Genomic DNA, 26,183 nt, shown 5'->3' with positions numbered 1-26,183 from the left:
CTTGGGTGTATTTGTCCTATCCCATGCGCCTGCGAATTTTGCGGGATTCTGCCTTAATTTTAACAGTAAAACAGATCTATGTCTGACTTCTTGGGCTATCCCCAGTTTCTCTACACTATGCTGCTATGTATGGCAATCCATGCACAGTACCTGTGCGCTACTCTGATGTGTGTGGCACCGCTAAAGTCCCTTTCCAGTTACTCCCCTTAACTAAGTGTTGAGTGCTCTATAATGATATTCAGCTTTCCAGAGCAGGGCTTTAGGACCCTCAGCTATCAGCATTTGCAGGGCCAGACCCAGTCCCGACATACAACCACAAAAGGCTCAGTATGTTACTTGGCTCCTAGGTCCTGCGTAGTTGCTCCTGCTTGATGCCTCTTCGAGCACTTTCCTGTAGGCACTGTAGTCACTAATTCATCCAGCTTTCTTGCTCACTGCATGCTTGCTCGAAGTCGATGCTCCTCGCACACAAAAACCTCCTTTACCCGCTCCCTCCAACCTTTCCTAGTCCGAGCTCTACCCCGCATTCCCTCCACTTTAGATTTATACACTCTCAAAGTCATTCTGTTTTGTTCCATCCTCTCAGTATGTCCAAACCACCACAACAACCCCTCCTCAGTTCTCTGGATAATAGTTTTGGTAATCCCGCACCTCCTCCTAATTCCAAACTATGAATTCTCTGCATTATATTCACACCACACATTGCCCTCAGACGTGACATCTTCACTGCCTCCAGCCTTCTCCCTGTTGCAACATTCACAATCCATGTTTCACACCCTTACAAGAGCATTGGTATAACTATACTCTCATACATTCCCCTCTTTGCTCTTATAGACAAAGTTCTTTTGTCACCACAGACTCTTTAAGTGCACCATTCACTTTTTTCCCCTCATCAGTTCTGTGATTCACCTCATCTTTCATAGACCCATCTGCTGACATGTCCACTCCTAAATATCTGAATACATTCACCTCCTCCATACTCTCTCCCTCCAATCTGATATCCAATCTTTTGTCACCTAATTATTTTGTTATCCTCATCACCTTACTCTCTCCAATATTCACTTCTAATTTTCTTCTTTTACATACCCTACCAAACTCATCCACCAACCTCTGCAACTTCCCTTCAGAATCTCCCAAAAGCACAGTGTTATCAGGAAAGATCAACTGTGACAACTCCCACTTTGTGTTAGATTCTTTATCTTTTAACCCCACACCTCTTGCCAAAACCTGAGCATTCACTTCTCTTACAACCCCGTCTATAAATATATTGAACACCCATGGTGAATCGTGACATCACACATCCTTGTCTAAGACCTACTTTTACTGGGAAATACTCCCTCTCTCCTATATACTCTAACCTGAGCCTCACTATCCTCGTAAAAACTCCTCATTGTTTTCAGTAACCAACCTCCCATTCCATACAATTGCAACATCTGCCACATTGCCCCCCTATCCACCCTGTCATATGCCTTTTCCAAATCCATAAATGCCACAAAAACCTTTTTCCCTTATTTACATACTGTTCACCTATATGTTTCACTGTAAACACTTGGTCTACACACCCCTTGCCTTTCCTAAAGCCTCCTTGTTCATCTTCTATCCTACTCTCCGTCTTACTCTTAATTCTTTCAATAATAACTCAGCCACACACTTTACCAGGTATACTCAACAGACGTATTCCCCTATAAATTTTGCACTCTCTTTTGTCCCCTTTGCCTTTGTACAAAGGAACTATGCATGCTCTCTGCCAGTCCCTAGTTACCTTAACCTCTTCCATACATTTATTGAATAAAAGCACCAACCACTCCAAAACTATATCCCCACCTGCTTTTAACATACAGGTATCTATCTATATCCTTTCAGTCCCAGCTGCCTTAACCCCTTTCATTCTACCCACTGCCCCACACACTTCCCCCACACTCACAACTGGTTCTTCCTCACTCCTACAAGATGTTATTCCTCCTTGCCCTATACACATGATCACAGCTTCCATATCTTCATCAACATTTAACAATTCCTCAAAATATTCCCTCCATCTTCCTGATACTGTACCTCTAACTCTCCATTTAGTAACTCTCCTCTCCTATTTTTAACTATCAAATGTATTCGTTCCCTAGGCTTCCTCAAGTTATTAATCGCACTCCAAAACATTTTCTTCTTTTGAACAAAATTTGTTGATAGCATCTCGCCCACTCTCTCAATTGCTTTCTTTTTACATTGAAATATTTGTATATTGTGTTGAGGCAGGGGTGAGGAACCTTATGTTGGAAGGCTGCATTAAAGTTAGCTGTAATGTAATAAGGTAGCATTCAAGAAGTTTTGATTAGTTTGGTTAGGACTAAATCATGAGGGGTAATGTATTTTCAGTAAAAAGAAAAGGGATTTCTTATGCAAAATTCTGATTCATTCAGAAAGCTGCACATAATGCCCTAGAAGGCCGCATGCGGCCAAAAGGCCTTAGGTTCCCCACCCCTGGGTTAGGCGGTGTAGATAATGCCATCTTGAGTCCTTTCCCATGCTACAAAGATTTCCCGAAATTCACTCTGGCTATTATTGTGTTAGTTCTCATTGGAACTTGTGCATTATTGTATATTTTATGTTACTAACAACCCACTTGTTCATCATAAAACTGATGGCAGAACCCACTTAATATTGAATGTCTTAAACTATGATTTATTGCTAAAATTTGCTGAGGACCAACATTCATTTAGTACCTTCAATCTATTGAGAAAAAGCATGAATGAATTACCATTCCAGGAATGCCATTTTCAATGCTTCCCATTGACAGTTCCTTCATATATTTTTGAGAGAACTTATATTATCAGCCTTGCAAGTATAATTCCAGAACTTTGTTGATCTTCTGAAGAAGGAATTTTTTTTTTTAAAGTGAATGTTGATGAGAAGGCAAAAGGTTTAAGGTCTTGGGTAGTGTTTCCTTTAAGTTACCCAGCCACCCAGCAGGTAGTTAAGTGCTGTGCACTAATATTCAGGTGGCACCTTCTCAGTGATGGCAGTTTCAACTAAGTAATTAATCTGCTTACATTTTGACAGTTTGATATTTTTGTTGAATGATCATTCTGTATCTTACATACCTATGGGAATGGTAGTTTACAATACTGCATAAATGGTACATACATAGTTTGTTTCTTCCTTTAGCACACATTTGCCATGAATATGCACAAGTATTGCCCCTTAAACACACAAAGGTAGGAACACATTAGTACCGCCACTACTCGTAGTAGCAATGGTAGTCACTGGAATTTGATGATTTATCGAAAGAGTACTGCACATTAGCTTACCCTGTATCTTTATACATTCATCAAGGGGCTGGGTTAATAGTCTCTGTGGGCAATAATTTTGGAATAAAATGAGTAAAATTTGTTTAGACATTACATATTGTTCCACTTGCAAGAGTTTTATATATATGTTCACTGTTACAGATATGAAGTGTGATGTCATCCATCAAGCTTGCTTGAAAAATGGATTTCCAGTTAAATTTTTCTGGAATGTTCCTGTGCAGCCAGAGCTCCTCGAAGTAGTTGACTCTGAGAGTAAAACTTTGGACCTCCAAGCAGAGACTAATGAAGCAGAGCAGCCTCAAGGTATTGTGTATTTGGAGATCTGGCTGAAACTCACGATAACTTTGTTCTTATTATAAACTTTCCAGTCGATATTTTTTTTCTGTCTTGTTAAGTTTAGGTTAGCAATTAACATGCATTTCGAGCAACTTTTGAATGATTGATGACGACTTGAGTTTTCTTCTTTAGGTCACCCATCTTGGTGGGAAATGACCATTGTGGTAAATACAAGTTTTGGAAAAAATTATCAAAAGAAAATTGCGCAGCTAAGTGCATTTCGGTGTATCCATTTGTATTTTAACCAAAATTTCCAGCTGCAGTATTTCAACACTCCAGAATTAATGTATCTTATAAGTTTATTTATTTCAGATAACCTTGATGAAAGGAAATGTCCTGATGAGCATGTTTGCCCAGGAACTTTCACTTGCTGCAAGATGTACAGTGGGAAATATGGTTGTTGTCCATTTGATGGTGCCGAGTGCTGCTTAGATGGTTTCCACTGTTGCCCAAAGGGCTCCCACTGTAATCCTGATACTGGCGGCTGTTATGTACGTATTGGTAATTATTTTAAATTACTGTACTTTTTTTTTTTTTATGCTACAGATAAACATTGCTTAGAATTGCTTTCCTTGTTGCTTGCTGTATTATGTTCTTAAACTCATTCCCACAGCTTAAAGATTTGGAAATAGAATCACTTTGCTGCTTATCTTCCTGACTCTAGCCATAAATACATGCATAGTCATATAACATCGGGTGGGGTGAATTGTGTGTGGGAACAAAAAATACTGTTGTTCCCCCACATAGCCTATAAAAGCAGAGTGACTCATATTTTAGGGAAAGAAGGATCATATAACACTTCAGTTTCCTTCCAGGTTATAAAGATTTAACCTAATTACTCTCTGCATAAATATCATTTAAATAGTTATGAATCACCCCATACTAGGTGAGATAATATGAGACAGTATGCCCTTGAAAATGAAATATGCCTAAATTTTTTTTTTAACACGTTGGCTATTTCCCATCGAGACAGGGTGACCCAATGAAGAAAGAAAAATATTTCATCATTATTTAACACTTTCACCATCACTCATACATAATCACTGTCTTTGCAGAGGTGCTCAGATACAACAGTTTAAACATCTCTCCAAACTGCCAATATCCCAAACCCCTCCTTTAAAGTGCAGGCATTATTTATTTTATTATCACACTGTCCGATTCCCACCAAGGCAGGGTGGCCCGAAAAAGAAAAACTTTCACCATCTTTCACTCCATCACTGTCTTGCCAGAAGGGTGCTTTACACTACAGTTTTTAAACTGCAGCATTAACACCCCTCCTTCAGAGTGCAGACACTGTACTTCCCATCTCCAGGACTCAAGTCCAGCCTGCCGGTTTCCCTGAACCCCTTCATAAATGTTACTTTGCTCACGCTCCAACAGCACGTCAAGTATTAAAAACCATTTGTCTCCATTCACTTCTATCAAACACGCTCACGCATGCCTGCTGGAAGTCCAAGCCCCTCGCACACAAAACCTCCTTTACCCCCTCCCTCCAACCTTTCCTAGGCTGACCCCTACCATGCCTTCCTTCCACTACAGACTGATGCACTCTTGAAGTCGTTCTGTTTCGCTCCATTCTCTCTACATGTCCAAACCACCTCAACAACCCTTCCTCAGCCCTCTGGACAACAGTTTTGGTAATCCCGCACCTCCTCCTAACTTCCAAACTACGAATTCTCTGCATTATATTCACACCACACATTGCCCTCAGACATGACATCTCCACTGCCTCCAGCCTTCTCCTCGCTACAACATTCATCGCCCATGCTTCACACCCATATAAGAGCGTTGGTAAAACTATACTCTCGTACATTCCCCTCTTTGCCTCCAAGGACAAAGTTCTTTGTCTCCACAGACTCCTAAGTGCACCACTCACCCTTTTCCCCTCATCAATTCTGTGATTCACCTCATCTTTCATAGACCCATCCGCTGACACGTCCACTCCCAAATATCTGAATACATTCACCTCCTCCATACTCTCTCCTTCCAATCTGATATCCAATCTTTCATCACCTAATCTTTTTGTTATCCTCATAACCTTGCTCTTTCCTGTATTCACTTTTAATTTTCTTCTTTTGCATACCCTACCAAATTCATCCACCAATCTCTGCAACTTCTCTTCAGAATCTCCCAAGAGCACAGTGTCATCAGCAAAGAGCAACTGTGACAACTCCCACTTTGTGTGATTCTTTATCTTTTAACTCCATGCCTCTTGTCAAGACCCTCGCATTTACTTCTCTTACAACCCCATCTATAAATATATTAAACAACCACGGTGACATCACACATCCTTGTCTAAGGCCTACTTTTGCTGGGAAATAATTTCCCTCTTTCCTACATACTCTAACTTGAGCCTCACTATCCTTGTAAAAACTCTGCAACATCTGCCACATTGCCCCCCTATCCACCCTGTCATACGCCTTTTCCAAATCCATAAATGCCACAAAGACCTCTTTAGCCATTTCCAGGATTCGAGTCCGGCCAACCAGTTTCCCTGAATCCCTTCACAAGATATTACCCTGCTGACACTCCAACAGCTCATCAGGTCCCAAAAACCATTCGTCTCCATTCACTCCTATCTAAAATGCTCACACATGCATGCTGTATGCCCAAGCCCCTTGCACACAAAACTTCTTTTACTCCCTCCCTCCATCTTTTCCTAGGACAACCCCTACCCCTCCTCCCCTCCACTACAGATTTATACACCCTCCAAGTCATTCTATTTATACTTTATTTTTGATTTTCTAAAATTATTTAAGTCTTCTTTCTTTCAACACACCGGCTGTATCCCACTGAGGCGGGGTGGCCCAAAAGGAAAAACAAAAGTTTCTCCTTTCACATTTAGTAATATATACAGGAAAAGAGGTTACTAGCCCCTTGCTCCTGGCATTTTAGTTGCCTCTTACAACACGCATAGCTTACGGAGGAAGAATTCTGTTCCACTTCCCCATGGAGATAAGAGGAAATAAACAAGAACTAGTAAGAAATAGAAGAAAACCCAGAGGGGTGTGTATATATATGCTTGTACATGTATGTGTAGTGTGACCTAAGTGTAAGTAAAAGTAGCAAGACATACCTGAAACCTTGCATGTTTATGAGACAGAAAAAACACCAGCAATCCTGCCATCATGTAAAACAATTACAGGCTTTCATTACAGGCTTTCGTTTTACAATCACTTGGCAGGACGGTAGTACCTCCCTGGGCGGCTGCTGTCTACCAACCTACTACCTAGCAATTATTTAAGTATAAAGCTTTAATAATGGCCAATTTGTAATCTAAGCCAAACTACGGTTTTTCAAAATGTGTGAACAAAATGTTTCCAGATTTTGTAAGAATAGCGTGTATTTTGAAAATAAAATATGTTTAGGTAAACTGAAACAAATTTAGAATACTCAGTTTCCCTCTATCCAAAAATACATGGGTTTTTAGTGTTTGATAAAAGAAGAGAAGAGAGAAGGAATAGGAGCAGAGGAAAATAATATTGGGGAGGAGGAATGAAGATGGTGAGAAGAAAGGTGATGACAAGGAGAAAAAGAGAGAAGCAAAACAATTTTATTTTTCATTAAGTAATTTAATAACCCTTTCTTAATTTATTTCAGCATGAAAAGATGAATTTCACTATGAATGCATACAGTATGAAGACAAAGCTTCCAAAAGCAACGAAGAGCAAAGCTAAACCAAAACCATTTCATCACAATGTGGCAGGTACTGTTTAGTAAAAATTTTAATGCTCTTTGGTCACAGGAATATGTCTTTGTGTTGTGTCTTAGAGCAGTAGTGAGGATACTTTACTGATTTGTCTTAATGTAACAGAAATATACAGGACTTTGTTCTGTGTTAAACCTGTTCCCTTATTAAATTTTTTAAGAGAATCAAATTATCACTATTTCAGGTTTAAATTCATATTTTTTTTAATCAAACCAGTTGTATCCCACCGAGGCATGGTGACCTAAAAATAAAAATGAAAGTTTTTCTTTTTAAATTTAGTTATCTATACAGAAGGGGTTACTAGCCCCTTGCTCCCGAAATTCTACATTTATTTGTGTATATTTTTTTAACTAGATAATCAAATTATCACAATTTCAGGTTTTAAATTCTTTATTTATTTGTGTATATTCTTTTAATCAGCAATAGTTCCAGGAGGAAAGTGTCCTGATGGTCACCCTTGCCCTAACAAGTTGACCTGTTGTAAAGTGATCAGTCAAGGCTTTGGATGCTGCCCATATTCTGATGGTGTTTGTTGTACAGATTTAATGCATTGTTGTCCTCATGGAACCACCTGCAATACCACCCTTGGTACCTGTGATGTGGTAAGTAATCAGAATATATGGTAAAATTTGTGATGTTTTTATTTTTTGACACTCCTGCCATCTCCCACTGAAGTAGGGTGACCCAACAAAGAAAACAGTCACTCAGTCACTCTTACCAAAAGGATGCCGACATGGCAGTTCAGATGACCCTCTCACTCGCAGTTTCCCCACCCCTCTTTCATAGTGCAAGCACTGTACTTCCCACCTCCAGGAATCAAGTCTGGCTAACTGGTTTTCCTGAATCTCTTCATAAAAGTTACTTTATTCATGCTCCAACAGCATATCAAATAATAAAAACCATTTGGACATCCAATACACTCACACAAGCCAATTGGATGCCCAAGCCACCTCCAAGCACTCAAAACATTTATCCCTTCCCAGGACAACTTTTGAGTACATTTAAAAATTTATTGAGGTTTGTTGAACTATAAATGAAATTGAAGTTTTAAAGAACTGATCACATATCTTTGCATTACAACCAAGATTTATTCATCACACCCAAAGGTATAAAGAACACAAATTTTAGCATATAAACCATTTTAACTTGAAATTTAAAATACAATTTTCTTTACTCTTAATCTTTCTTTCAACACACCGGCCGTATCCCACCGAGGCGGGGTGGCCCAAAAGAATAAAGAAAGTTTCTCCTTTTACATTTAGTAATATATACAGGAGAAGGGGTTACTAGCCCCTTGCTCCCGGCATTTTAGTTGCCTCTTGCAACACGCATGGCTTACGGAGGAAGAATTCTATTCCACTTCCTCATGGAGATAAGAAGAAATAAACAAGAACAAGAACAAGAACTAGAAAGAAAATAGAAGAAAACCCAGAGGGGTGTGTATATATATGGGGTTGTTGAAGTGGTTTGGTCATTTAGAGAGAATGGATCAAAGTAGAATGACATGGAAAGCATATAAATCTATAGGGACAGGAAGGCGAGGTAGGGGTCGTCCTCGAAAGGGTTGGAGAGAGGGGGTAAAGGAGGTTTTGTGGGCAAGGGGCTTTGACTTCCAGCAAGCGTGCATGAGCGTGTTAGATAGGAGTGAATGGAGACGAATGGTACTTGGGACCTGACGATCTGTTGGAGTGTGAGCAGGATAATATTTAGTGAAGGGATTCAGGGAAACCGGTTATTTTCATATAGTCGGACTTGAGTCCTGGAAATGGGAAGTACAATGCCTGCACTTTAAAGGAGGGGTTTGGGATATTGGCAGTTTGGAGGGATATGTTGTGTATCTTTATACATATATGCTTCTAAACTGTTGTATTCTGAGCACCTCTGCAAAAACAGTGATTATGTGTGAGTGTGGTGAAAGTGTTGAATGATGATAAAAGCATTTTCTTTTTGGGGATTTTCTTTCTTTTTTGGATCACCCTGCCTCGGTGGGAGACGGCCAACTTGTTGAAAAAAAAAAAAAAAAAACGTATGTGTAGTGTGACCTAAGTGTAAGTAGAAGTAGCAAGACATACCTGAAATCTTGCATGTTTATGAGACAGACCGAAGACACCAGCAATCCTACCATCATGTAAAACAATTACAGGCTTTTGTTTTACACTCACTTGGCAGGACGGTAGTACCTCCCTGTGTGGTTGCTGTCTACCAACCTACTATGTATTTTACTCTTAATATATTATTTTTATTAAGAGATGGAATTCAGACAGCCTCATGGCAGCCTTCCACCGGTCTGTGAATAACAGCCACATTATCTTCGTGCCACATCATCTTCATGACAGACGTACCAATTTTTCTGGTACGTGTCATGAAGGTGGTATATGTAACTGTTTTGTAATTTTTCGTAAAACTTCAGTGCTGGCTTTGCCTTTAATGCCTCAATTATGGCCAGTCCTTCAAAAATGGGGCATTCCTATTAGCACCAAAGCATTCAAAATAGAGATAAGTACATATACTCTTGATAATCAGGAAATTGTACACAACATACTTTTCTCTTCTCAGCAAAAGAACTTGAGATGGTCAGTTCCTGCTCACTTCCTTCAGACTGCCACCCTGCTAGAGGTACCAGAACTTGAGAAAAATTCAGCTGTTGAAATACTGAATGAAACCGACATAGTATGTCCAAATAGACGATACCATTGTAATGATGGAGAAACTTGTTGTCCAGTTGGTGGTGGTGCTTATGGATGCTGCCCCATGCCTCTAGTAAGTCAAAGTAATTTTACATATTGAGTAAATTATTATATTTTGTAAGAAGTACTTGTAACTTCACACATGAGACGGCCACTGTTGACTAAACAAAATGCACAAAGTCTCCTGAATTTGGAATTAATCTTGCACTCCTGACAGCCTTGTGTGAGCTTGACAGAATGATCCCAGACATTCTTTACACAATTTTTTTTATTTTCACCTTTGTAATTGGGTACAAGTATCCCTTGCTTTATGCAGCAGATTAGTTTCTGGCAGATGGTGCATATAGTGAATTTGCAATTATTGAACCCATTATAGCATGTAAATTACATTATTTTTTTCATAACTGACACATTCATGCTTTGTTAATGTTTGTTATATGTACATATAAAGAGCTCACCTTTTTTGGGGGGAAAAGATTTATCAAGAATTTTAGGTTTATTAGTTATGATGCGAGTGGATAACAGGTATGAAATGGGGAAGGGTAGTTGGTGAGGCATTGTGGTGAGTGAGTAGCCAGCAGATCAAGGAGGAAGGACCCATCCCTGGCCAAGCAGGAAGGACAGTTAAGTTGGCTGGCTGGGTGCCAAGGCAGCAAGTCTTGGGGAAAAAAATGGGTTATTTGGGTTGTAGGCTGTGGGGGCATTAACCCCCCTCCCCCGAGCACCTTCCAGGTAGGCAGCTGACAACTTGTATTGTCTTGGACCATTTAATCAGAAAACTAATTTGATATTTTTTAAATGCAGAAAGTTATAATTTTTGCAAAATTCTGAAAGAGGCATTTTTAATGCATCCCTTCAAAATGTTCTCTTGGTTCTTGCAGGCCAAAATTTTCAGCAGTTTTTAAGATAAATTTTTTCAGAAATTTCTTCCATATTAGGACTATTAAGATAAATATTTTCTTGATAAATTTCTTCAATATTAGGATATTTCTTTCAGAAATTCCTTCAATATTAGGAATATTAGGATATTTTCAGAAATTCCTTCCATATTAGGGTTAGTTGATGTAGCATTCATGGCTAAAAATGACAAATGTGTATTACTTTGCAAAGTGAAAGATTACTTGGACAGAAATAAGAAACTAAGAGATCTGTATATTTGGGGCTCAGAGATGAAAGGGTCTGAGGCAGTAATGTACAGGTATCTCGTACAAATGGATTTGTCAGTTAAAAATAGGAGAGGAGGGTTATTAAATGGAGAGTTAGAGGTATCGGGAAGATGGAGGGAATATTTTGAGGAATTGTTAAATGTTGATGAAGATAGGGAAGCTGTGATTTCGTGTATAGGGCAATGAGGAATAACAGCTTGTAGGAGTGAGGAAGAGCCAGTTGTGAGTGTGGGGGAAGTTCGTGAGGCAGTGGGTAGAATGAAAGGGGGTAAGGCAGCTGGCATTGGTGGGATAAAGATAGAAATGTTAAAAACAGGTGGGGGATATAGTTTTGGAGTGGTTGGTGCTATTATTTAATAAATGTATGGAAGAGGGTAAGGTAACTAGGGATTGGCAGAGAGAGTGCATAGTTCCTTTTATAAAGGCAAAAGGGACAAAAGATAGTACAAAAATTATAGGGGGATAAGTCTGTTGAGTATACCTGATAAAGTGTATGGTAGGGTTATTATTGAAAGAATTAACCCTTTGAGGGTCGCCAGGCCCTCTCAGAAACTTGTTCTCAGAGTCGCTAAAATTTAAAAAAAAATTATTTTTTCTTATGAAAAGATAGAGAATCTTTTCCCGATCATAATGACCCCAAAATTATGAAATTTTATGGAAAACTTACGGAATTATGCTCTCGACGATGTTTACGCATCGGCGATTTTGCCCACTTTGATCCCTATTTTCAGCCAATTCCAGTGTACTAGTTTACAAAAATATAACTATTTTGCTAGAACTCCGTTTTTTCTATCGAATGAGTACAAGAAACCACCCATTTACTGATTTCAACTATCCAATAAAGTGGTCAGAATTTAGCATTTTTTGCCAATTTCACACAAATTTCCAAATAGGGTCCAGAATAAACAAGAAAGACATTCTTGGCACTAAAATAACATATCCTCTGTTCATTAGTCACATCCCTACGCCCCTCTTACATTTCTTTTGCTTTCCACTCTGAATTATTATTCTCACAAAAAATAGAAGATTTACTCTTATGCAGACTACTGTATTAGTGTAGAAATGGTATAAATAATACCAGCGCACTTGTGAAAGAATATTAGATTCATCAGTTGACGTGTATTGGACGCGTGGCATGATTTGTTTACTTTTGAACTTTGGCAAAAATCAAACATTTCTGCTATTTTGAGCTCAATTTCAAGGTACTTTTCATTGTGAAACCAATCAAAATCATCTCAATTTCTGTTTTAAACCAAAAACACAGTCAAAGTTTTTTCTCATTACACACTGTGCTGCAGGATTTTTTTATACTGTGCACACTGGCCACATAGACCCATTCTTTCATATGTAGGCCTACCAGCTTTCTTTTGCTAGATTTGAGGGCGCTAGAATTTATGCGTACTAGTACGTCAAAAACCCTGGCTCGTAAGCCGTACTAGTACGGCTGAAACCCCGAAAGGGTTAAGAGTAAGACGGAGAGAAGGATAGCAGATGAACAAGGATGCTTTAGGAAAGGTAGGGGATGTGTAGACCAAGTGTTTACAGTGAAATGTATAGATGAACAGTATGTAGATAAGGCTAAAGAGGTTTTTGTGGCATTTATGGATTTGGAAAAGGCATATGACAGGGTGAATAAGGGAGCAATGTGGCAGATGTTGCAGGTGTATGGTATAGGAGGTAGGTTACTGAAAGCAGTGAAGAGTTTTTACAAGAATAGTGAGGCTCAAGTTAGAGTATGCAGGAAAGAGGGAGATTATTTCCCAGTAAAAATAGGCCTTAGACAAGAATGTGTGATGTCACCGTGGTTGTTCCATATATTTATAGATGGGGGTTGTAAGAGAAGTGAATACAAGGATTTTGGCAAGAGGTGTGCAGTTAAAAGATAAAGAATCACACAAAGTACGAGTTGTCACAGTTGCTTTTTGCTGATGACACTGTGCTCTTGGGAGATTCTGAAGAGAAGTTGCAGAGGTTGGTGGATGAATTTGGTAGGGTATGTAAAAGAAAATTAAAAGTGAATATAGGAAAGAGTAAGGTTATGAGGATAAATAAAAGATTAGGTGATGAAAGATTGGATATCAGATTGGAGGGAGAGAGTATGGAGGAGGTGAATGTATTCAAATATTTGGGAGTGGACGTGTCAGCGGATGGGTCAATGAAAGATGAGGTGAATCATAGAATTGATGAGGGAAAAAGGGTGAGCGGTGCACTTAGGAGTCTGTGGAGACAAACAACTTTGTCCTTGGAAGCAAAGAGGGGAATGTATGAGAGTATAGTTTTACCATCGCTCTTATATGGGTGATGAATGTTGTACCGAGGAGAATGCTGAAGGCACTGGAGATGTCATGTCTGAGGGCAATGTGTGGTGTGAATATAATGCAGAGAATTCATAGTTTGGAAGTTAGGGGGAGGTGTGGAATTGCCAAAACTGTTGTTCAGAGGGCTGAGGAAGGGTTGTTGAGGTGATTTGAACATGTAGAAAGAATGGAACAAAACAGAATGACTTCGAGAGTGTATAAATCTGTAGTGGAGGGAGGGCCGGGTAGGGGTCGGCCTAGGAAAGGTTGGATGGAGGGGGTAAAGAAGGTTTTGTGTGCTAGGAGCTTGGACTTCCAGCAAGCATGCGTGAGCGTATTTGATAGGAGTTAATGGAGACAAATGATTTTTAATACTTGACGTGCTGTTGGAGCATGAGCAAAGTAACATTTATGAAGGGATTCAGGGAAACCAGCACGCCGGACTTAAGTCCTGGAGATGGGAAGTACAGTGTCTGCACTCTGAAGGAGGGGTGTTAATGTTAGTTTTATAAACTGTAATGTAAAGCACCTCTCTGGCAAGACAGTGTTGGAGTGAATGATGATGAAAGTTTTTCTTTTTCGAGCCACCCTACCTTGGTGGGAACCGGCTGATGTGTTAATAAAAAAAAAATAAATCTCATACTTCCTTTTTCTTCCTATTTTTGTCCTAGTGATTTCTCACTTTGCATTGATCATTGTTTATAACACCACATCAAATATTCGCTTGGATTATTGTATTATTTCTTCACAGGCAACTTGCTGCCCTGATAAACAACACTGTTGTCCTCATGGGTATGATTGTGTTAGTGGGACATGTCAGAGAAGGACAACAGATTCCCGTAATCATCTCCAACTTTTCCTTGAGAAGTTGCCAACACCTATCAGAGATGGAAAAGTGAGTACAGTATATCTTTGGTGAGTTTTCTTTGAGTTTAACTTGTGTAATAAATACTTACCCATTACTTGTAAAAAGTAATTCATTCAGAAATCATTTAGTATCTGATTAATAATTCCTAAATTACACTTATACAGTACAATACTTGAGTATGTGGTAATTTAACATTATGACCCTCTCACTTGCAGCTGTCACTACTCCAGTTACATAGAAAATGTTATAAAGTAATTACTTCGAGACCTTAAAATATGAAGCACTGCACAATTTTAATTTGGCACAAACAACATTGAGATTATTTTCACTCATGCTTCAGTATTTTGTTTTTTGTTGAGCCTATAATCTTGTGTTGGAAATATGTAATTTTATTTTAATTTTCAGCAAACAAGCTCAGACATAACACTACCCAACTCAGATGTAACACTACCCAGTGATGAAGTTGCTGATATTTTATGCCCAGATTTTCAAACCCAGTGCCCTGATGGAAATACTTGCTGCCCCATAACTGGTGGCAGATATGGATGCTGCCCAATGCAAGAAGTAAGATTACTTTTTAGTGTATTATTCTCTCTCAAATACTTAGGGCTCAGTTATTAGTTTACTTGGCAAAAGCTTAAGGTGTACTGATACAGGTTGGCCATCACTAATTGGGCATCATTGGGACATGTAGGGTGAAGGATTACTGATTTTGCCGATTTACAGAGTGGTTAGGTTAGAATACACTTAATAAAGTTGGCTAACTTGACTTGCACAAGAAAGTTCATTACTGCCCCTTCCAAAGTGAATAGCTGTAATTTACAACTAAATACATTGATGTGTCTTTAGTTGAAGGGCTGTCAGGATTGCCATTTTCTTCATCTTGGAAGGTAACTGAGATATCAGGAACTGATGATGACAGTGGCAGCACATCAGGCTGAGCAGATGTTCAAGGCACTAGATTTTGAAGTGGTGACTCCTCTGTTGCATGCTTTTTAGCAATTTTTTTTAACATATCTTGCAAGCTAGGCTGTTTCATATATTTTGGCCTCTCTTTGATTAGATTATCCTGCAGCATGTAAATATTCATTTTTTCTTGTTCACTTATAAAAACTGCATTGCTCTAGACCTTTTAGCAGTTCACCTGTCAACTGAATTAACCTATCAATAGAGACTTTTTGCTACATCTTCCTCATTTTCATCATTGCTTTCTCCTCCACTGGCTTACTGCTGTGGATTTACAACAATCTGCACAATTTCTGAGTCAGTATAATGATGTACAGTAGCTGCATCTTCACCTACATTCATCCATTCCCCAACATTATCTTCATCCATCCTCGATGCAAGATCCTTTGCAGCAGGATTAGTCAGATCACTAGCAAAAGAGAGCAGACCATTTATAATTATTGTAAAAAATGGAATAAATAATATCAGTGCATTTGTGAAAGCATATTAGACCAGCCAGTTGACGTGTATTGGACGTGTTACGTAATTAATCCATTCCAGAGAGAGTGACTTGTTCCGAATTAATTTTCCTCGTAAGAAATAATGGTAATCCAATTAATCCGTTACAGACACCCAAAAATATTAAAAAAATGTTTTCTACATGAAACATACATTTACCTACACAGAAAACAATGATACATGAAGAATAAAACAGTAATAACATCACACTTACCTTTATTGAAGACATGGTGATATATGGAAGATGGGAGGAGGGGAGAGGATGGAGGAGTTTACAATTGTTTGGAAGAGGAATCCCCTTCCATAAAGACTTCAGATACAGAGTCCTTATCCTAGGTTACTTTCTCTTTTGTTTTTTTAATGCCACTAGGACCAGCTTGAGAGTCACTGGACCCCTGTCGCTCAAAAAAAGTGTTCCAGAGAGGTCTGTTTCTGGCATATGTTAGGAATTGTGTTGGGAGACAGGAAAAGAAAGTCCTTTAACATGACACTAATATCAGCTTTATGGCTTATTTATCTAGCACAATTCATCTAATATGACATAATAAGCAATATTAATAACATAGAAACATGATATATTCTCTAGAATGAATAAAATATGGTATTAAGAATGTCACGAGTAGTGGTGTGTTGTTTGTCGTTGGATGTATAAGGGCCACTGAAAGATAAGCCTTACATAGTGGTGGTGAAGGCAGCAGCAGAGGCAGTGGTGTTGTCAGTAGCCCTATATACCTCCAACAACAATGGAGGAGTAAGTTTCGTGCTGTCCTTTTTCTATCGATTAATCGCTTAACTTACTTGCTACACTGTTAATGCTACACTTATCACTGTCTGGTGCTATAGCCTTTTTAGATTCCTGCTGCTTTAGTATCGTACATATTGCAGAATCGCTGAAAAAGACTCATTCTCCCCTCTCTCTCGTGGCTGGCACAAGAAGCTTTCTTTGGGCCCATGGTGGCTTATTTAGCAGTTACAAGTTGGCCGTCTCCCACCGAGGCAGGGTGACCCAAAAAAGAAAGAAAATACTTTCATCATCATTCAAAACTATTTAGCAGTTACAAGAACTAAAAAGAATGGAATAATACAAAATGTATCATATGAATGCATGGGATCATCCTCACTGGCTGGTAAACAATGGCACACTGGGCCGCTCAGGTCCCGACACGAATGACTTATACCGAGTTCCGAGTTCAGCAATGTTCACTGAGCCAATGTTTTGATGCAAAAATGTTACTTATTCCGATGACGTCTTAATCCAGGGGGTCCACTGTAATTTTTTTACAATGAACATTGGCAAAAATCGAACATTTCCACTACTTTGAGCTCGGTTTCAAGGTACTTTCTATCGTGAAACCAATCAAAATCATATAAAGAAGATACATATACCCATAGTATGATAAATTTCACATAAATATGAGGTGTGGTAGCCGGGCGGAGGGAAAAATTTTTTTTCTCTGGTCCAGTACCAGAGAAAATGTGTACCAATCGGACTTTGACCCAGTCACTCCCCTTAACGCATTTGGCTTTGTTTATAATTCGGCTTTGTTTATAATTCTCAGCATGACTTCTCATCACTTCTCCCTTCATTTATGATGGCATCTAAAGGTAGTTGTTAGAAATTATTAAACTCGGTGAACTAGGTATGTCGATGGGCTGGACTGCTTTAACTCTTTCAGGGTCCCCAGGCCCTCTCAGAGACTTGTTCTCAGGGTCGCCAAATTTTCGAAAAAAAAAAAAATGATTTTTTCTTATAAAAAGATAGTTTTTTTTTCTAAACATTATAGGGTAAACAAAAAATTTTTACCATCAATACTTGCCAAGATATGGAGGCATGAAGTTGACAGAAAATGCCCCATATATGGTAACATCGCTGACTGCCGTCACCCGGTATTACTTTTTGTTTTTTAGGTACTATTTTCTATTATTTTTCAATTTTTTTATTTCCAAGTAACTTTTATGGCCTGCGAGACCAATATGAGCACTATTTTATAATTTTTTTCTTTTTATTTACTACACAATAACTGCACAAACACTGTTGTCCTTGTTTTTTTTTTTATTATCATGCTGGGCGATTCCCACCAAGGCAGGGTGGCCTGAAAAAGAAAAACTTTCACCATCATTCACTCCATCACTGTCTTGCCAGAAGGGTGCTTTACACTACAGTTTTTAAACTGCAACATTAACACCCCTCCTTCAGAGTGCAGGCACTGTACTTCCCATCTCCAGGACTCAAGTCCGGCCTGCCGGTTTCCCTGAACCCCTTCATAAATGTTACTTTGCTCACACTCCAACAGCACGTCAAGTATTAAAAACCATTTGTCTCCATTCACTCCTATCAAACACGCTCATGCATGCCTGCTGGAAGTCCAAGCCCCTCGCACACAAAACCTTATTTACACCCTCCCTCCAACCTTTCCTAGGCCGACCCCAACCCCGCCTTCCTTCCACTACAGACTGATACACTCTTGAAGTCATTCTGTTTCGCTCCATTCTCTCTACATGTCCAAACCACCTCAACATCCCTTCCTCAGCCCTCTGGACAACAGTTTTGGTAATCCCGCACCTCCTCCTAACTTCCAAACTACAAATTCTCTGCATAATATTCACACCACACATTGCCCTAAGACATAACATCTCCACTGCCTCCAGCCTTCTCCTCGCTGCAACATTCATCACCCATGCTTCACACCCATATAAGAGCGTTGGTAAAACTATACTCTCATACATTCCCCTCTTTGCCTCCAAGGACAAAGTTCTTTGTCTCCACAGACTCCTAAGTGCACCACTCGCCCTTTTCCCCTCATCAATTCTATGATTCACCTCATCTTTCATAGACCCATCCGCTGAGTCTTATATTGTTTATAATTGTTGTTTACACACAAATGATATAAAATGTTGTTTATTACTATTTTTCTATATTTTATTTACACATATACAGTCACAGGGAATGTTTCTAGAAGTTCTGCAGCCTGTGGAAGTCTTTGAAACATAGTGTCATGCACAGTGGTGTTTTACACTCCTCACACATAAAACGAGTGTCTGCGTTGTTGTGAGCGTTTTTTTTTTTTTTTTTGTATGTGCACAGACGTAACACCTCTTCTGAGCCTTTTTCTTGAAAGCAGTAGCAGGCAGTTTTACTAGAAAGTGATCACCATGCTTCAGACGAGAAGGTAGTTAATTCAGTGGGCGGTCTATTGCAGGTGTTGTTACTTGGTACTTTAATACTATTTGTCTGATGACAAACAGAATTCGCCATATGGTGGTTTGTTTCTGGTCCTCATCTTATACATATAAGCAATGAGCATGGAAATGTCCAGAAGATGGAAAAAGAGTTTTATGTACCACTTATAACTCTTGCGAACACAATCAGCAAACCCAATCTGCATGTCACATTTGTCCACTGAGTGCAATTTGAGGGTGTAATCAATCATAGCTGCAGGTTTTAGAATGGGCTCATTGCTCTCTCTCTATGCTGCCTGCCAGTGTTTGTCATTTCGTTAGGGTGAACTGATGACAACAGTGTGACATCTCGTTTGTCATGCCACCGAAATGCCATGATGTCATTGGCAGCAAATGCCTGCACCTCACCTCTACTAGTGCCAGCGTCAAACCTGGGCATATGTTTACGATTTGCATGCACTGTGCCACAAATTCTGTCATGTTCACTGCAAAAATTCACTGAGTGAGGGGCTTGTGTACCAGTTATCAGTATATAATATATGCCCCTTACCAAGGTATGGTTCTATCATTGTTCTAACCACATCACCAGAGATGCCCAATAACTTCCTCGTATTTTGCAATGTATAACTTCCAGTGTACACAATAATATCCAATACCAGCCAACTGTAACAATCACAAAGCACAAACAGCTTTATACCAAAGTGTTTCCTCTTGCTTGGTATGTACTGCTTGAAAGAGAGTCTTCCTTTGAACAGAATCAAAGACTCGTCAATTACAAGCTTCCTGAAGGGATAAAAATACATACTGAATTTCTCTTTCAGATACACAAACACATTCCTAATCTTATATAACCTGTCATTTCTGTCAGGCCTGGTTTTGTCTGAGAAGTGAAGCATACGTAATAGTAGCACAAATCTATTCACTCCCATTATATCACTGAAACCTGGGGTTGCAATCAGGCGGTCTGTTGACCAGTATGATTTCACACTGTGCTTATACACATGTGGCATAAGCATTATTGTGGCAAAGAAAAGATACATCTCAGCCACACTTGTGTAGCCGTGAGCTTGGTGAAAGTATTGTGTTTGCCATTGTGTACTCGTAGTATCTGTTGCTTTCCCGGAGAATAATTTCCATCAGGGGTTCGTCAAAGAATAATTTGAAGCATTCCATTTCAGTGGCATTGTTCCCCATTGTACAACATGGCCGTATTCCACTTTGGCTTTCATCAAACTGGTGGGGATTTGGAACAAAAGTGACAGCTTCCTGCCAATCCTAGGTGGGGTCTGCTGGTGGGTACTGAACATTGACAGGTGGTTGTGGTTGTGGAGGCTGGTGTGGTGGGTGGGTGGGGGATGGTGGCCTTTGTTGTAGATCAGCTGAGGCAGCGGCGTGGGTGGCAGCATGGCCCACTGCTGGTGCCTCACGGCTGGCACTACCACTACCACCACCATGCACATTTTCCATCCCAATTGCAACACTACCACCGTCATTTTCACTGTCTGTTCCTGTTGTATAGCCACAGGACGTACTCCGAGATGTACTCCTTCCCCTTGGAATAGCATATTGCACACTACCAGAGTGCATATATCGTCGTATATACTGACGCTTCACTGGAGAATATTTCACTTCACTATCGCTACTGGAAGTGTTTTCAAGAGCTTGTAGTTCATATTCACAATCACTATCATCACCAATGCTCACATCTGAGTCCAGGATTTGGGAAAATAGGAGGTTCCTCTTTGATTCTGGTACAACTGAACATGAACAAGACAGCCCAGCAGCAGAGGTGGAAGGCTGAGGGTCGTCTGGGTTTTCCTCACTATTACCAATATCAGTTTCGGTCAAAACCTCACCAAAACCTTGAAACTCATCTTCACTGGCACCTCCATCTGTTTTAGAACTGTCACTGGGGAACAAGTGTCCCAATTCACCGAGGAGTGAGGAGCTTCTTACCGTGAGGCATGGTGAACAAGGTCTACTAAAAGGGCGTTCCCACAATGCGCCGCTGGGTCCCAGATTTTTTTTCTACCGCGCACACCGACCACACACATTCTTATGCGTACTAGTATGTCAAAAACCCTGGGCCGTACTAGTACAGCTGAAACCCCGAAAGAGTTAAATATCATATAGCTATGTAGCCCGCCTGGGCTACATAGTTACACCTACCGGCTACCTACACCTGACTTCCTACACACAAATACTACTCATTAAGACAACACATATTTTAAGGTAATTAATGAGTGTACAAATGCAGTTTTTTTTCATTATGCACTACGTGCAGCAGGATTTTTTTATATAGTGCACACTTACTACACAGACCTATTCTGTCATGTGTAGGCAGAGATTTACCAGTCACAGCTTATGTGAGTGAGCTGAGCTCATGGTGACCAACAGTGGCTTCAAAACCACCTTATCTTTTATGAACAATGTACGGTGTATGTGCTTTACACAACGAGAAGCATTTATTCATTGGAACCATGGCTAGGGCTAAAAGTGAGCAAGTTACAACAATAAATGGAGAAAAATAAATTGGAATGACTTATGCAGCAAGTAATGCCATCAAACAGTAGTGGCAGGTTGGTGTGGCAACCCCAGAAATTGAAATTATGCTAGCTGAAATTAGTGCTGGATTACTGATTGCGAGATTAGTGATGGCCAACCTGTATTAACATTACAGTAAGGCCCTGCTGTACAGCGTTCCGCTAATACGGGATTTCAGATCATGACCAAAACACACTATATGGCTCCCCGTCTTTCTAATAAGGCCCGTACCACCTGGTTTGTTTACATTCTCCATGAGCACTATGTGTCTATATTATGTTTGGAAGTCTTAAAATGTTTTAAAGTTATTTTATATATACCTTGATAATTATACTTATGTGTACCTGTACCTAAATAAACTTACAAACTGTTCTGGCGTGCAGGTAGACATTAAAATCACTAGGAGTGCCTTATTAGTCTTGAAGATGCCATATTAATAATAACACAGTAATCACTCTGAGGCACCTTGTATGTATAAAATGTTATAGACATTTTGCTTAATGCATCTATATTTTTTCAAAATTACAGTAGGGCCCCACTTATATGACAGGTTAGGTTCCAGGCTACTGCCGGAAAGCAGAACGCCATTTTTTCCACTTATAAATGGATATATATGCCAGGTAACAAGTTTACACTAACATATATTTCGGTAGCAGTAAAACTTGGCATTAAAAACAACAAAAAGTAAAATACACACACAGTACACCCATTACTTACCTTAAAATATTTGTAGTCTTAATGTAGGGTGAGAGGTGTGTTTAATTTATAGGAAGTCAGGTTTAGGAGGTATGGTAGCCAGCCAGGTCAGCCCACCCAACCCACACGTAATATACTACATTTAATTAAAGCTCCCCAGAGTGATAAAATGCATATACAGTAGCCCACCCAACCCACACGTAATATACTACATTTAATTAAAGCTCCCCAGAGTGATAAAATGCATATACAGTACATTTATAAAAATATTTGTAGTCTTAATGTAGGGTGAGAGGTGAGTTTTATTTGTAGGAAGTCAGGTTTGGGAAGTATGGGTAGCCAGGAAGGGCAGCCCACCCCACCCAACCAGTAATATGCTACATTTAATTAAAGCTCTCCAGAGCTGTACTACATTTAAAGCTCCCCAGAGCAATAAAATACATATACAGTACATTCATTAAAATATTTGCAGTCTTAATTTAGGGTTAGAGGTGAGTTTTATTTGTAGGAAGTCAAGTTTGGGAAGTCTGGGTAGTCAGGAAGGGCAGCCCACCCCACCCTCAGTAATGTAACCAGGAGAACAGGGGAATGCGTCTGGTTTTCGTCACTTTACATTGTGTACAAGTTGTCTCCACGTTGATACAGAATAAATAAAGAGAAACACTCCCATTCTCATGTAACACCATTTTCAGAAGAAATGACACCCTGAGTGAAGGCATACTAAAGGAATAATTTTCTAGTTATCCCCATTAATATTATAGTGTACACATTTTCTCTGATGTTGGACTACAAGTCGTCTGGCTACCACAAGTCCTACAAGTCGCCTGGGTACCACATCTCATATTTAATTTATTCTACAGGTCCGCCATCACAAATCCGGCAATCAGTTATTCGGTTCCTTCAGTTATTCGGCACTAATTTTGGCTAGCATAATTTCAAATTTCCAGGGTCGCCACACCAACCTGCTGGTACTGTTTGGTGGCGCTACTTGCTGCATAAGTCATTCCAATTTCTTTTTCTCCATTTATTGTTTTAACCTGCTTGCTTTTAGCCCTAGCTATGGTTCCAATGAATAAATGAAATGCTTCTCATTATGTAAAGCACCTACACAGTACATACATTATCCATTAACCCTTTCAGGGTCCGTCCCGTAGATCTACGGCTTTATGTTCAGGGTCCAAACCATAGATCTACGCCAAAATTCTAGCGCCGTCAAATTTAGCGCGAAAGCGCTCATAGGCCTACATGTGAGAGAATGGGTCTGCGCCGTGGGTGTGCGCCATAAACAAAAAATCTAGGCGCCTGCATAGCATTGTGGGAACGCCGGCTCAGTCACCCTTGTTCACCATGCCTCGTCGCAAGTCAGCTCTCACTCCCCGGAAAATTGGGACTCTCCTCTTCCTGTCTGATAGTTCTGACACTGATGGAAGTGGAAATGAAGACGAATTCTACGGCTTTGATAAGTTAGTGACCGAAAATAATGACCAGGATATCGATAATAGTGCAGAAAACCCCGACGATCCTCGACCTTCTACCTCTGGTGTGGGCACTCGTGACTCACGGTCGGGTGTTCCTAAACGTAAGAGAAAACTAATATTTTCGCGTGGCCAGGCCTCTGACTTCAGTAATGACGATGATTCTGACGTGGATTGTGATTTTATTGCGCTCGACGATCATTCGAGTAGTGATAGTGAGGAATCATATTCACCAGTGAAGCGTCGGTATGTTCGCCGCCGCATGCGCTCGGGTAGTGTACCCTATGCTGTGCCTAGGGGACGGAGTACATCCCGGAGTACATCCCGTGGCCCTACACCCGTTTTAGGTAGTAATAGTGAGGATGATGTGGCTACACTTGGCATGGATGGGCCACAGGCATCAGTGGATGGTGTTAGTGGTGCTGGTGGTGGTAGTGGCACCGCCATGCGTGACTCACCGTGCCACGCGGGGACCCACGCTGCTGACTCGTCAGTTCAAGGACAAAGCGGAGCGTCAGCCACCAGCCCGCCACAACCACAACCGCCCGTACAACCAGCCTATGATGTCCAGTATCCACCACAAAACCGTATGTGGGATTGGCAGCAAAATCCCAATTTTGTTCCCAAGCCTCACCACTTTGATGACTCTCAAAGTGGAATTCTACCTACCTGTCCCCTTGGAACCATGGCCAATGAACTGGAATTCTTTGAATTATTCTTTGACCAGCCATTGATGGAAATTATTGCCAGGGAAAGTAATAAGTATTTTCAGTACACCATGCCAAATACGATCTTATCACCACAGTCAAGACTACACAGGTGGAAAGAGACGACTGTTGCAGAAATGTATTTGCTTTTTGCAACAATAATGCTTATGCCTCACGTCTATAAGCATAATATAAAAGCATACTGGTCCACAGATCGGCTAATTTCTACCCCATCCTTCAGTGAAATAATACCAGTGAACAGGTTTATCTTACTGTTACGTATGTTGCACTTCTCTGACAAAACCAGGCCTGACAGAAGTGACAGGTTATACAAGATTAGAAATGTTTTCATGTATCTCAAACAAAAGTTCAGGATATACTTTTATCCATTCAAGAATCTTGTAATTGACGAGTCTTTGATTTTGTTCAAAGGTAGACTGTCATTCAAGCAGTATATACCGAGCAAGAAGAACCGCTTTGGTATAAAATTGTTTGTACTCTTGTGATTGTGACAGTGGCCTGGTGTTGGATATTGTTGTATACACGGGTAGTAAAACATTGAAAGATACCAAGATGTTATTGGGTATCTCAGGTGACGTAGTGAGAAACATGATGGCACCTTATCTTGGTAAGGGCCATACATTATATACCGATAACTGGTACACAAGCCCATTACTCAGTGATTTCATGCGAGTGAACAAGACAGATGTGTGTGGCACAGTGCGTTCTAATCGTAAACATATGCCCAGGCTCAATGCAGGTGTTCGTGGTGATGACGTGCAGGTGTTTACTGCCAATGACATCATGGCATTACGGTGGCATGACAAACGAGATGTCACATTGTTGACAACCATTCACCGTAATGAAATGCAAGACAGTGGCAAAGTTGATCGAGTGACTAATGAACGTATTCGAAAACCAGTGTCAGTGATTGATTATGCACAAAACATGCGCTTGGTTGACAAGTGTGACATGCAGATTGGTTTTGTTGACTGTGTTCGTAAGAGTTACAAGTGGTACATGAAACTTTTCTTCCATCTCGTGGACATTTCAATGCTGAATGCATATAATATGTACCAAATAAAGACTGGTAACAGACCACCGAATGGTGAATTTTGTTTGTCTGTTGTCAGACAACTCATAATGAAGTACCAGGTAACAACACCTGCAATACAACATGGTCCTCGAATTCATCACGATATACCCAAGCGTTTGAGGAGAGAAGGTGATCATTTCATAATACAGCTTCCTTCAACTCAAAAGAAATTTGCTCAGAAGAGATGCATTGTCTGTGCACAAACAAAACGACGGCAACAAAGAAGCAAAGACACTCGGTTTATGTGTGAGGAATGTAAGGTGCCTCTGTGCATGGTGCCTTGTTTCAAGGAGTTCCACAAGCTCCAGCAGTTCTTAAACCATGTCCAGTGATTGTAAATATGTAAATATATGATAGAACATTAGTATTATACAATATTTGTGCATGTTTATTGTAATAAACAACAGTGGTAAACAATAATATGATAATAACTTTAGTGCGGTTATTGTGTTCAATACAGTGAGTTTATATATATCAATTATATACAGTATTGGTCTCTCAGGCCCCAAATGTTAGTAGGAATAGAAAAAAATTGGAAAAGAAAAGAAAAAACAACTAAAACAACAAAATAATATAATACGCGTATGTGGAATTCGTCGATGTTGCCACCACCACATCATTTTCTATAAACTTCTTGGCACTGTATCTCGGTAAGTACT

General features: G+C 39.9%; 1 protein-coding gene across 9 annotated transcripts in view; it reads left to right on the top strand.

Moving 5' to 3' along the window:
* Positions 1-26,183, top strand: part of LOC128693734 (progranulin) — an 88,960-nt gene that overhangs the window by 49,388 nt on the left and 13,389 nt on the right. For 7 of the 9 annotated variants that reach the window (XM_070091185.1, XM_070091183.1, XM_070091186.1 and 4 more), the window contains 7 exons: positions 3,441-3,602; positions 3,948-4,126; positions 7,236-7,341; positions 7,765-7,946; positions 9,901-10,104; positions 14,246-14,389; positions 14,768-14,926. In XM_070091185.1, the coding sequence (XP_069947286.1) occupies positions 3,441-3,602; positions 3,948-4,126; positions 7,236-7,341; positions 7,765-7,946; positions 9,901-10,104; positions 14,246-14,389; positions 14,768-14,926 (1,136 nt within the window). The remainder of the gene's footprint in view (positions 1-3,440; positions 3,603-3,947; positions 4,127-7,235; positions 7,342-7,764; positions 7,947-9,900; positions 10,105-14,245; positions 14,390-14,767; positions 14,927-26,183) is intronic. The other 2 variants (XM_053783571.2, XM_053783569.2) reach the window with 2 other exon arrangements.

Source organism: Cherax quadricarinatus, chromosome 34, assembly GCF_038502225.1.
Source record: "Cherax quadricarinatus isolate ZL_2023a chromosome 34, ASM3850222v1, whole genome shotgun sequence".
NCBI lineage: Eukaryota > Metazoa > Arthropoda > Malacostraca > Decapoda > Parastacidae > Cherax > Cherax quadricarinatus.
This window is presented reverse-complemented; position numbering and strand designations above follow the sequence as displayed.